Source organism: Schistocerca serialis, chromosome 10, assembly GCF_023864345.2.
Source record: "Schistocerca serialis cubense isolate TAMUIC-IGC-003099 chromosome 10, iqSchSeri2.2, whole genome shotgun sequence".
Lineage (NCBI taxonomy): Eukaryota > Metazoa > Arthropoda > Insecta > Orthoptera > Acrididae > Schistocerca > Schistocerca serialis.
In genome coordinates this window covers 147,698,503-147,712,151 of record NC_064647.1, presented here as the reverse complement: position 1 = coordinate 147,712,151, position 13,649 = coordinate 147,698,503, and the positions used below count along the sequence as shown (strand labels likewise).

The window sequence follows — 13,649 nt, the reverse complement described above, 5'->3', positions numbered from 1 at the left end:
TGTGAAAGTAATGGTGTTTCAGTGCAACTTATTGCAGACTTGAATTTCAGAAATAGTATTAATTTATTTAAACATTTTCCAAAGCATAAACCAGAATGGGATGTCCACCCCAAATTATTTCTTAAGGTGCATCAATCACCCAAACCCAGGCAGTAGATACGATCATAATTAGGGCACATAGAATCACTGCAGATGCAATGTTCCTCACAAAGAAAAGTGACAGAACAAACTAAGAACTTTTATTTAAAAAAATACAATGTACTTAGAGACCATCATAAATGGCTGCTAGATTGTAAATGAGAAATTACACTGTGCACTAGATACTATACTATGAAATGCAAATAGATAATCTTTATGTTAGTGAGTAGTTAAAATGAATCAGCTGGATTGTGTAACTGTACTATATAATCACAAAGACAATCGCAAGCAGAGCTCCAGAATAACATACGCAGAAATGGGTACTGCTGTTAGAGTAAAACAATTAGTTGAAAAGTCTAGCTAAAATAACAACAAATAAATAAAAATAACAAATGAAATATTTATTGTGCAAGTTCTTGATGGCTATCAGCAATGCCAGGTGACGGAGAGGAGGGAGGGAGGGAGATACCTTACAGGGACAGAAAGCACTAGCATGTTAACAACCAGAGCACTGGTATGAAGTTTAAGGGAAGGAACAAGTTTTTTTGCTTTTGTTTTTGTTTTTTTTTAAGTTCAGTGCTCAAGTGAATTCTAGAGCTATTTGGAGCTAGTCAGCTGGAAAAAGTAAGGATATAGTAGAGACATGATGTAGTGTCAGATACTGTATCTGGAATATATGTTTATATGTGTGACTATTAAGGAGATAGTACTATTGAGAAGGTAACCATCACCAAAGGAGAAATGGAGAGAAGTATATACCGGGACACAATCACTATAAACAATTTCTTTATATTTGTCTAAGAGATAGCCCTCGATAGAAACTGGTGTACTGGATGGTATTTACTCAATTAGCATACCATTGTGGTCTGATGAGACTTGTTCCAAAGTTGGCAGGTAAATGGATACACCTGGGTATTGTGGTTCAGTTGTAAGTGTGTATTAACCCTTTGACTGTTGTTGACGAGTTTACTCGCCATGCTGCGTGCTGCTCCCTGGGTGCTAATGACGAGTATAGTCGCAGCTGCCGGTTTTCCCCTGAGCACTGTTGACAAGTTAAGTGGCACCCGCTTGCAGCCCCTGAGCGCTGGTGACGAGTATAGACGCGCCGCTACCTGAGTGCTGATGACAAGATAACTCGGACAGCGGACTTCCCATCCCATGTCTCATTAGCCTTTTGCAGTTCTGGCTGCTAGCTTGTCTGTTGTGAGCCTAGGCTTCGCACTACAGTTCACTGTTCATCGGAATTTACATCAGTGTTCTTCGCGTCCTGTATTTTACAAGGAAAATGGCGAGACGTCGTGGTTGCACTGAGGAAGAAATCATGGAGATTCTTACAAGGAGCAACAGTGAGGGTGAACTACTTGATTTTGACGAAAGTGATAGCTCTTCCACAGAGTCCGAAAGCTCTATTCATAAACCGTCCACGTCAGCAGGGGTTTCAAAGCAGTCTCATGTTTCAACAAGAGATGTCAGTTGTTCTGAATCTGAAGAATCAGAAAGTGATAGTGAAACCCCTACGGAGAAAGCACGTCTTAGTGATATATTTGGCTGGAAAGAAAATGACTTTCAGCCAGTTAATCACGCATTTGATGATATGCTGCCGGGACATGTGTGTCAAATAGGGAATGAGTTAAGTATTCTGTCAGTTTTCATGTTATTCTTTAAACAAGAACTGATGAAATATATAGCTGATGAAATGAATTGGTTTTATTTATTCACCAAGGAGAATACTCCCGAATCAGTGCATTCTCGAATCTGAAAGTGGAAAGATACTGGATAAGAAGAAATGTATTGTCATATAGCTGTTTGTCTTCTGATGCCTCGCGTGGAAAAACTGAAAATTAGCGAATACTGGACCCGAGATGTTCTTCTAAATACGCCAATTTTTAGTGAACTCATGTCAAGAGACCGCTTTTTGTTACTTATGAGAATGTTACATTTCAGTGACAACTCTGCTAATACTAGACGAGACAAATTATTCAAAATTAGGAACATTGTCAATAAAGTTCGTACAGCTTTCCGTTGTGCATTTAAGCCACATCAGAAACTCAGCATTGATGAAAGTTGGTTATTATTCAAAGGACGCTTATCTTTCAGACAATTCATTCCATCGAAACGGAGTAGATTCGGTATAAAAACATTTGTGTTATGTGATTGTAAGATTGGCCATGTCTTGGACTTCACTGTTTATACAGGGGCATCAACAGAAACTGAGTTCCACAATTTGGGGAAAAGTGGTGACATAGTGGCTACACTGATGAAGCCCTATTTAGAACGTGGACATACCCTCTACGTCGATAACTGGTACTCAAGCCCAGACTTGTTTGCCTGGCTTCACAGTCATGGGACGAACGCATGTGGTACTATCTGTAAGAACAGACGCAACATGCTGAAACTTCAGAAGAAACTGGAACGTGGAAATATTCAATTTATGTGTACTGATACAATGCTTCCTATAAAGTGGTGTGACAAAAGGGAAGTGTGGATGTTTACCACATGTAACACCACAGAAATGGTTGACACAGAAAAGATTGACAGGAATACTGGAGAAAAAATTAAGAAACCACAAAGCATTGTAGATTATAACTTGAATAGGTAAAGGAACAGTTGACCATTCTGATATGCTGCTTAGCTCTGTCGGATGTATACGGAAAACAATGAAGTGGTATAAAAAGTTCTTTTTTCACGTTCCAGATCTGTGTGTTTTAAATGCTCATGTCCTACACAGATCACTAACAGGTCGTAAAATGACGATAGCAGAGTTTCATCTGTCACTGGTAAGGGAACTTACAGAAACGTATGTGTTAGAGCACAGAAAAGCTGGCAGAGGAAGATGTTCTGATGATAATCCTCGAAGATTTATGGGAAGGCATTTTCCAGACATTAAAGTGCGCTAACGTGTAGATGCATTGTTTGCTGGAAACAAAAAGTGCACCGGGAAAGCAGGTATAAATGTAAAACTTGCAAGGTACCATTGTGTGTCGTACCCTGTTTTGAAAAATACCACACAAAACAGAATTACTAATTGCAGCATACAACGAATACAATAATGGTATTAGAAAAAACTTCAAAAATGAAAAAAAAAAGAATTATAAAAAAGGGAAAAACAAAATAAAAATGTTTTTAACTTTGCCAGTGCCGGTCCAAAGCCCGGATCAAAAAGAAGGATGGGAAACATATTCACAAAGTGTAAAAGTAACGCCTAAATTTACAGTTCATGACTTTGAATTTTCTCTATAAGTGAATTTAATGTGCTAACAAAAAGACAGATTTCACAGCTTTCAAATGTTGGAAAATCTGTTGAATACTTATGTGTAACAAACACAAGTATTGTACAAATTTCGTCAAAGAAACAAAATTACGCATAATCGGATAATTACAAAGCGCAACAAATATTCGGGCAATTCAGTGATACAAACAGTAGGCCATGCGAAATTTCTTATCACACCAGAATACGAATTTAACGACGTGAAGTAAAATTGTTCTTACCGTTGCTCACAGTAAATTCAGATATTGTAATGCGATATGAAAGATGATCTGTATGTCACTTTCTCCTATAAACAACGTAATACGATGTTCTGAACAACAAAAATAATGTACAGTAATGTATAATCTATGGCTTATTTTATTCGTTCTTGAGTTAGTACGGTGAGGAACGCATAGATAAATGCAGACATTATAAACGGGTATCCAAGAAAGAACAATAAACTATTGATGTAAAGCTAACGAATCATGTCACTTTCGGCATAATCTACAAAAATAGTGCAAGAAAACTTCAAGCAAGATATCATTCTTGGTGACGGAAAATAGTTTCACCAGACAGTTTGATTCTGTAGTAATTCACCTGCAGGGGAACTACGTAGTGAGAGCATTTACAAGTATTCTGTATCAGCCGTGAGAGGACACAATATATCGCGTGGAGTCGCAGTCACTGCAGAAATATTCAACATAGGGCGGGTGGGGCAGCGAGGGGCACTCCGCCCCAGGCGGCAGTTCGAGGGTCAGGCACATTAGCGCAGGTATACGAATGACAGTGCAAGCCGCAGCGCCTCAGCGTGCCAAGCAGATCGTGTGCCTCCAACAGTCAAAGGCTTAAATGAAAAACAAGGATGCAGTGGTCTGAGCTTCGTGAACTATTACTGACCGTAACAGCACAAGCAACAAATATACACTCCTGGAAATTGAACTAAGAACACCGTGAATTCATTTATTTATTGACACATTCCTGGGGTCAGATACATCACATGATCACACTGACAGAACCACAGGCACATAGACACATGCAACAGAGCATGCACAATGTCGGCACTAGTACAGTGTATATCCATCTTTCGTAGCAATGCAGGCTGCTATTCTCCCATGGAGACGATCGTAGAGATGCTGGATGTAGTCCTGTGGAATGGTTTGCCATGCCATTTCCACCTGGCGCCTCAGTTGGACCAGCGTTCGTGCTGGACGTGCAGACCGCGTGAGACGACGTTTCATCCAGTCCCAAACATGCTCAATGGGGGACAGATCCGGAGATCTTGCTGGCCAGGGTAGTTGACTTACACCTTCTAGAGCACGTTGGGTGGCACGGGATACATGCGGACGTGCATTGTCCTGTTGGAACAGCAAGTTCCCTTGCCGGTCTAGGAATGGTAGAACGATGGGTTCGATGACGGCTTGGATGTACCGTGCACTATTCAGTGTCCCCTCGACGATCACCAGTGGTGTACGGCCAGTGTAGGAGATCACTCCCTACACCATGATGCCGGGTGTTGGCCCAGTGTGCCTCGGTCGTATGCAGTCCTGATTGTGGCACTCACCTGCACGGCGCCAAACACACATACGACCATCATTGGCACCAAGGCAGAAGCGACTCTCATCACTGAAGACGACACGTCTCCATTCGTCCCTCCATTCACGCCTGTTGCGACACCACTGGAGGCGGGCTGCACGATGTTGGGGCGTGAGCGGAAGACGGCCTAACGGTGTGCGGGACCGTAGCCCAGCTTCATGGAGACGGTTGCGAATGGTCCTCGCCGATACCCCAGGAGCAACAGTGTCCCTAATTTGCTGGGAAGTGGCGGTGCGGTCCCCTACGGCACTACGTAGGATCCTACGGTCTTGGCGTGCATCCGTGCGTCGCTGCGGTCCGGTCCCAGGTCGACGGGCATGTGCACCTTCCGCCGACCACTGGCGACAACATCGATGTACTGTGGAGACCTCACGCCCCACGTGTTGAGCAATTCGGCGGTACGTCCACCCGGCCTCCCGCATGCCCACTATACGCCCTCGCTCAAAGTCCGTCAACTGCACATACGGTTCACGTCCACGCTGTCGCGGCATGCTACCAGTGTTAAAGACTGCGATGGAGCTCCGTATGCCACGGCAAACTGGCTGACACTGACGGCGGCAGTGCACAAATGCTGCGCAGCTAGCGCCATTCGACGGGCAACACCGCGGTTCCTGGTGTATCCGCTGTGCCGTGCGTGTGATCATTGCTTGTACAGCCCTCTCGCAGTGTCCGGAGCAAGTATGGTGGGTCTGACACACCGGTGTCAATGTGTTCTTTTTTCTATTTCCAGGAGTGTAGTACAAGAATTAACACAAGGTTGCTGGCTGTAATTGATTAATAACTTTTTAAGTTAATAGCAGTAAGGCAAAGAGCCAGATTGGCAAAATAGAACGTGCCGTCTTGTCCACATGAAGGTCTCTACAGATGCTGATAAGAGTACCACCGTAATCTTAAAGGATTATTTTTTTTTACATGAAAAGTTTAATAAATTGATATTTATACTTTGGAGCTATGACTGATTAAACACTATGGCTGGTTCGTCTATAATTTATAATGTGATGGAAAGAGAATCAGACATACACCTAGCCCCTTGCTCGAGCAATGAAAATGAATAGTAAACCTTCATTAAAGCCCGATGGAGAAAAAAAATATATAAAACTGACAACATGAATCAGCTGATAGCCTTGATAATTTTTATTTTGGCTGCAACCACAATCATGGCAAATTTTTTGAACAATTTTGCTGCCACCTGACTGTAATAACTTTTATTTTATTGTTTTATGATCTATATTTTGGCCACAGGCCATTTTCAAGAACAAAAACTTATTTGTGTGTATATGTCTTTTGACCTATAAATAAGTTTTTGTACTTAAAAATGGCCTAAGGTTGAAGTCTGGATCGTTCAGCAATAAAATAAAAATTATTACAGCCAAATGGCAGCAGCGTCATTCAAAAATTGACAGCTTGTGTAGTTTTAAGAATAGTTCTATATCAAAAAATGATGAAACACGAATTCAGTGAAATATAAAAGTAGATAAAATTAGTCAAAATAAGATCCAGAAATAAGTTTTGGGCAGACTGTTGAGATATTACCAGTAATAACTGTTGTATTCAACCAGAAGACTGAAATTTTATGTAACTTCACATCAAATAAAATATGTCATGCTTTGGTGGCTTCCATTTCACCTTTGGAGTTTGAAGAAAGGAAAATGTATTAGAGTGAGTTGAGGTTAAAAAAAAAGATAGATGGTGAAAGAGGCCATTAATATTAATGTTGTTTAGTTAGAACTGTTCCTCTTGTAAGATGGTCTAAGGCGGGAATATGAAGTGTAACATATCACTTCATAAAAGTGATAAGTTACTACTGGTATCTAATGCAAATACACATACTGTGCGAGAATTTGTTTATATGTGTATGAAATTGGGAGGCTAGACTCCACGTTTCTACAAGATGGAGCAATGCTGACAGCTGGTTACCCCCATGCGATACTTTCTGGGTCATGCCATATGACACCTTCTGGATCAGTGATTGCTCCATGGAACTATGCCCCCTTCTCAGAGAGACACACACAGTGTTCCACAGAGTGCAGAAGCTTGCAAAAATTAAAGGATGATGTCATGAGGACAGCAGAACATTCATACTGTCTCTACCTCCAATGTGGAAAGAGTGGTCAATAAATGTATTGAACATAAATATTTAACAACAGAAAAGAATTAAAGGAAGTGTTGCCTGCTGTAATATTCATTAATATACACTGAAGTGCCAAATAAACTGGTACAGGCAAGCATAGTCAAATACAGAGATTTATAAACAGGCAGAATATGGTGCTAGGGTTGGCAACACCTATGTAAGACAATGAGTGTCTGGTGCAGTTCTTAGATCAATTACTGCTGCTACAATGGCAGGTTATCAAGATTTAAGTGAGTATGAACATGGTTTTACAGTCGGCACATGAATGATGGGATGCAGCACCTGTAGTAGTGATGAAATGGGGATTTTCCCATAAGACCATTTCGCGAGTATACTGTGAATATCAGGAATCTGGCAGAACATCAAATCTCTGATATCACTGTGTCTGGAAAAAGATCCTGCAAGAACAGGGCCGATGACGACTGAAGAGAACCGTTCCAACGTGACAGAAGTGCAACCCTTCTGCAAATTACAGCAGATTTCAATGCTGGGCCACCAACAAGTGTCAGCGTGCGAACCATTCAATGAAACAGCATCGATATGGGCTTTAAGAGTCAAAGGCCCACTCGTGTACCCTTGATGACTGCACGACACACAGCTTTATGCCTCGCCTCGGCCCGTTAACACCGACATTCAACTGTTGATGACTGGAAACATGTTGCCTGGTCAGATGAGTCTCATTTCAAATTGTATCAAGCAGATGGACGTGTACAGGTATGGAGACAACCCCATGAATCCATGGACTCTGCGTGCGAGCAGGGCACTGTTCAAGCTGGTGGAGTGTATAGTTGGAGCAATTTGGGACTTCTAATATGTCTAGATACGACTCCGATAGGTGACATGTACGTAAGCATTCTGTCTGATCACCTGAATCCATTTATGTCCATTCTGCATTCCGATGGACTTGGGAAATTCCAGCAGGACACTGCAACACCCCACACATCCAGAATTGCTGCAGAGTGGCTCCAGGAACACTCTTCTGAGTTTAAACACTTCCGCTGGCCACAAAACTCTCCAGACATGAACATTACTGAGCGTATCTGGGATGCCTTGCAACGTGCTGTTCAGAAGAGGTCTCCACACCCTCATACTCTCACAGATTTATGGACAGCACTGCACAATCCATGGTGTCAGTTCCCTCCAGCACAACTTCAGACATTAGTCGACTCCATGCCACATGGTATTGTGGCTCTTCTGCGTGCTCGCGGGAACTATAAATGATATCAGGAAGGTGTACCAGTTTTTTTGGCTCTTCAGTGTATACTGTTTCATGAAGAAGTTATATCTCATATTTTTTGAATTAGAGAGACAGTCTGGACCTAGGTCCTCAGCCTCAAGATTTCAGTCAACTGAGACGAAGTTAACGGCACGAACAAGTATGGTACAGAAGCAAAATGGGATCTCAGGTGATTGTATCATGGTTCCTGTACCCTTTCCCCTCACACACTTAATCTAACTACAATTCAGCTGAGGCATAAAACAGGTAATATTTCAGTTTATCTCAATTTGTCGGAGTAAGGAAACTATATAGATGGAGCAAAGGTGAATGGGTGATGATACGAGCTGCAAATGGGAAAATCCACTGATGTAAGTCGCCTCGACAAAGGGTACAACTGCCTGTGGGTGAGCATCTCAGAAACGGCAAGGCCAGTCAGCTGATTGCGATCTACAGTCAAGAGCGACTATGAAAAGTGGTCGAATGATGGTAAACCACCAGTAGGTGACAAGGTGACAGACATCCATATTCCATCACAGAACTTGGCGGTCAGAGGCTTGCTCACTCTGTAAAACAGGATAGGCAGAGATCTGTAACAAATCTGATGACACAGTACAATGCTGGTACAAAGTATACTGTCTAGCACACAGTGTTGAACATAGAGCTCTGCAGCAGACGAACCCTGTGTGTTCCCACACTGACCCTACAATAGTGTCAATTACGACTGCAGTGGGCACCAAGATCAGATCCCAGATTAATGGAATCATGTCACGGGGTCAAATGATTAGTACTTCTTGTTATACCACAGTGATAGCAGCACCCCAAGTGGCCAGGAAGTGACACTCCTGAGTATGATATCGGATGAGTGTGAATGCTAATGTTTATTTTAGTTTGTAACTTAGTTTTTACAATAAAGAGCATATGTACAGCCTTAAGGGTCAACACTAACCAAAAAAGAACACCACGTTTGTTATTTTTTTAGTTTCTAGAGATCCTGGCAGGTATGAAATGGAACATTAAAGGACAGTTTATTTACAAATCTCTTGCAATGTACAGATATTTATTCAATAATGTCGTTTTCCTTTAATAACAAAAAATTGCTAGTAAACTACAAAGACCTGATCTTTTGCAGAAAGACACTGCATATATACCCAACAATTGAGAAATTTGTTCGCTACACTTTCAGCCAAATCAGTGAATGTGGGAGGTAGGAAACCTATATGCAATGTAATACCTTTATTATTTAATGTACCAGTGCCTATCATAACAACAACAGGCAACAACAAAAATATTGTCTGCTGCTTCTCATCCAAGAAATTTGTGTGTGAATTGTCTTGGTTTCAGTGGAGTCAGCTGCAAATATACAGGTATTCAAAGTATTTCCTCATGAGTAAGTTGTAGCATGTAGCATTGAATGAGTGTGATCTGGCAGTTCTTAGATTTATTTCAAGAGAATTCACATCTCTTGGGAATTTACTAACACATGGAAGATAAGAATATAACAATTATTTTGTTAATTAAGTAAAAATAATTAAAAACAAACATTACCTGTACAATTTATCTGACTGACTGTTTCCTTACCGCTTGAAGAGCCAGTGTCACTCCAGCTGTCAAATAGAAACAACTTTTTCACCAGAGTACTTCGAGTACATCGTGACTGCATTTATTAGACTGTGATATAGTACTGTGCTATCGGGGGCATTCACCTGGGCTTCTGGACGACCTCTGGTAGGAATCTAAGGCACCACAATAGCTGCTGACTATGTGAACATTATTGCAGAACACCTTCATCGCTTCAAGCTCGATGGCAATCGCATCTTCCAAAATGACCGTTTTCTGCTTTGCCATTTACAGGGGTTTCTTTTGATGATATTACAAAAGCACTGCAAATATCTATATTGACGTAATGATTTCATTGTATATGTGGAATCTATTATGTAGTGACAGATTGATCTGTAGCACAGCCTGAGGTCTACATTAGGATGGAAGGTAACATTTTATTTGTGACTTAGTGGAGCAGACTGAACTGTAGTATAGCTAGCTGGAAGTCTATGTTTCAGCAACAGAAACTCCTGAAGTGGCAAAACCAGAGAATGAGATTTGGGATAAAATATTGATTAGGTGTTAAGAGTGTATCTGCCTCTGCAAATAAAAATTCAGTTTGATCGCCCTCTAGCACATAGTACATTAAGGTTTCCATTAAATTAAATACCTAATATCTCTCCCTCGGTCAAAATAAAAATATTGTTACAGCACTGGCTACACAATCACCTGTTCCACCACCATAACTTCCCACAAATGCTTGCGACAGACATTACCAACACACACTACAAGCTTAGAGCATGAATGGCTAAAGTTTCACCTTCTTTTTAGTGACTTCTTTTTTTCCAAATAAAAAAATAAGACATCTACATGTCAAGAGTAGTCTCTTAATAGGAGAAAAAAAATACACATGTTTTTGTGAGGAAATGAAAAGAGCTAATGAAACTCAAAAAGCAAAGTCCTAAGTACAATTTACTACAGAATGACTTGTCAGACCAGTAAAATTAGCAATTTACCTAAATAATGGTGATGACACAAAATCAATATCATACAAAAAACAAGAAATAGTCTCCATTAACTGCAACTTACCCTTACTCTTGCACAGAATGGGGTAAAGTATGCAGCCATAGAAACATTTGAGCACCTCCTATGTGAATGAAATGTGCTGGCAGATAATGAAAGTTTTATAGACTTTGCAACTCTTTCTCCTTTATACATGAATTTCTGAGCATGCATTATGTATAGCATACAGACTTTCACATTCTGTATTTGTGCCCTCAATGATATTTGTTTCATGGGCAGAAGACCATGGTCTGAGGCATATTTAAGTACCTTACATTACAACTCCTAATGCTGGAGACATCATCAGAAGCTACAACTCAGATAGCAGTTTTGAACTTGAACAAGCTCAGCAAGCTGAAATGTTTATACCATTGTGGACATGTATAAACAGTTTAGCTCACTGAGTTGTTTAAATTTGAAACTGCTCTTATAGCCACAGATGACATCTCCAACTAGGAGCTGAAATGTAAGGCACTTAAATATGCCTCAGACATGGCTTTATACCCCGAAAACAAAAATGATGAAAGTATGTAGATGGTTGGGTTATTTTTATCAAATTTTATCGCAGATTAAGATTAAAACAAAATATCCAGTTAAGATCCCTCTGAAGTGTCAATCAATTTGTAAAATATCACTTGTTTGTCTAATTATTTAGCAGTGTGTCGTATTGTTTGACATGTTTGTCAAACATAAACTGAATTTGTGGTGCTCGAGAGAAATTTTGACCAGTGGTCGATTTGGTAAGACACTGGACATTGGTTGCGTCGATGTTTCGCAGTGCAATTTTTGTGAGAAACAGTTTTTATTTCAATTTATCTCACCATACGCGGATAAAAACAAAAGAGCACTGGCAGTTACCAAAATGGTAGACATGCTGTGTCTTTCCCAGACATGTATGATGCAGGAAGACTAAAGAGAATTAATATTTTACCCACAACTAAGAAGTGGGAGTAAAATAAAACAAAAAATATTGAAGCTTTCTGGTTCTTCTATGGACAATGTATGTGTTCCCACATAGCGGAACGTTAATTAACTTTAATTAGAGGACCAAACAGAAGAAGATAAATTTTTACATAACTGTGTCTTGCTTTTTCAATGTGAGTGCACAGTAACTGTCACCAATTACTAAAGTTTGACTGCTTACTGGGAGAAAGTTGATGTAATTGTATCGTCAGGTTTTGAATGTACGATTCCCTTCAGAAGAATTTCGTGGTATATTTATCTCTCAGTTACAGCCATTCCCTGGACCAACATTTTGCTTTCTTTTCCTTCTTTATACAAATGCTTAAGTCAAATGGAAGAAATTCTTTGTCTGCATTGGAAGCCATTTTCACTACTGTCACAATACTTTGTAACACAATGTGTGCAGTCTGACAGCTGCTTCAAAATGGAGGTTAAATTTGACAAACTTCGTTGGTTCATCAGCACTTATGTTTGACAAATTCTGGGTTAGGCAACAGCAATTTTGACAAACAAGTTTGACTACTTACAGGGCCTTTTCTATATGGCCAATGTGTAGCTCTTTTCCACAGAGAAAATGTATCTTATTTGTGGACCTTTTGTATATTCCACACTATGGTGAAAAGTCATGAACATAACCTGAGGAATGTACAAAAAAAAAAAAAAGACCTAAATAAAGAAAAACAAAAAATTAAATTACCTCTTTAGAAGAAACCTCTTGGCACTGAAATAGGCTAGTGGGTAACCTCGACAACACGACAGTCGGTCTGGACAAGTAGCACTTGACAATTTCGGCAGGAAGTCGCTGGAGTTGCACAGAAGGCTTCCAGAACAGAGGCAACCGTTCAGCAGAAAGTTTTCCCTTTCCTGTCTTCTGGTTACGAGGTTGCGAAGAAAGAGAGTTACTGGAAATTGCCACATCACTGTCTTTAATAACTGATGGCTGTAATTGTGTTATTCCTTTTGTATTTACAGAATTCCGTTTGTTGGTAACAGCCAATTGCCGAACGGACACCTTCGCAACCTTCCTAGGGCGCGGATCACTACTAGCCCGTCTTTTCATGGCACAACGGATCTGACGCACCTGATGGTCTTTTTCGGGCACAAAAGCTGCCAACCCTACGGTTTCGTCACAAGTCTCTTCCAAGCAGCAGCCACAGTCCGGGACACAGGTGGGGCTGCCCGAGCGGAACTTCACCGCAGAGGTGATGTCACTGTTCTCGACGTGGCAGCAGCAATAAGTCAGCTGCCTGGCAGCCGACTCTTCACCAGCAGACCGCCTACCCTTCCTCGCCTGTGGACTATCCTTCCTCCCACATCGCAGCTTCGAGCCAGTTTCCACAACAAACGAATGAAATTTCAGTGAATCGGGAGGAAACAGACGAGACTCGCGCCTTGTCAACCTCCAAGCATTCAGTCCATTTGCACTGAAATTTGACATGCCGATATCATCCCAGGCGTAGGAGAAATGCGGGGAGTTGCTCTTTCATCTGAAATAGAAGGAAAAAATCAAATGAATCATAATATTTGAATATTACTACATTAAATACTCACATTATAAATCACTTCCTAGAATGACAGGAATTTAGGACTAACAGAAATCCAAGAGGAGGATCCTCTGTAACATAAGTGGTCGTGAACAGCAAGTACAGATTATGAGAAAGAGAAGAACTGTACAGGGAAACTGGAATGCTGATTGAGTCAATTACAAAACAAAGATTAAAATTTTGTTAATTTTATGGACACATGTTTAGGATGGA

The 13,649-nt window shown here is 40.7% G+C and overlaps 1 protein-coding gene across 1 annotated transcript in view; it reads right to left on the bottom strand.

The window, feature by feature from the left end:
* Positions 1-13,649, bottom strand: part of LOC126424835 (serine/arginine repetitive matrix protein 2-like) — a 382,172-nt gene that overhangs the window by 348,023 nt on the left and 20,500 nt on the right. Inside the window, exon 3 of the mRNA XM_050087642.1 lies at positions 12,590-13,379. Within this exon, the coding sequence (XP_049943599.1) occupies positions 12,590-13,330 (741 nt within the window). The 5' untranslated portion in view covers positions 13,331-13,379. The remainder of the gene's footprint in view (positions 1-12,589; positions 13,380-13,649) is intronic.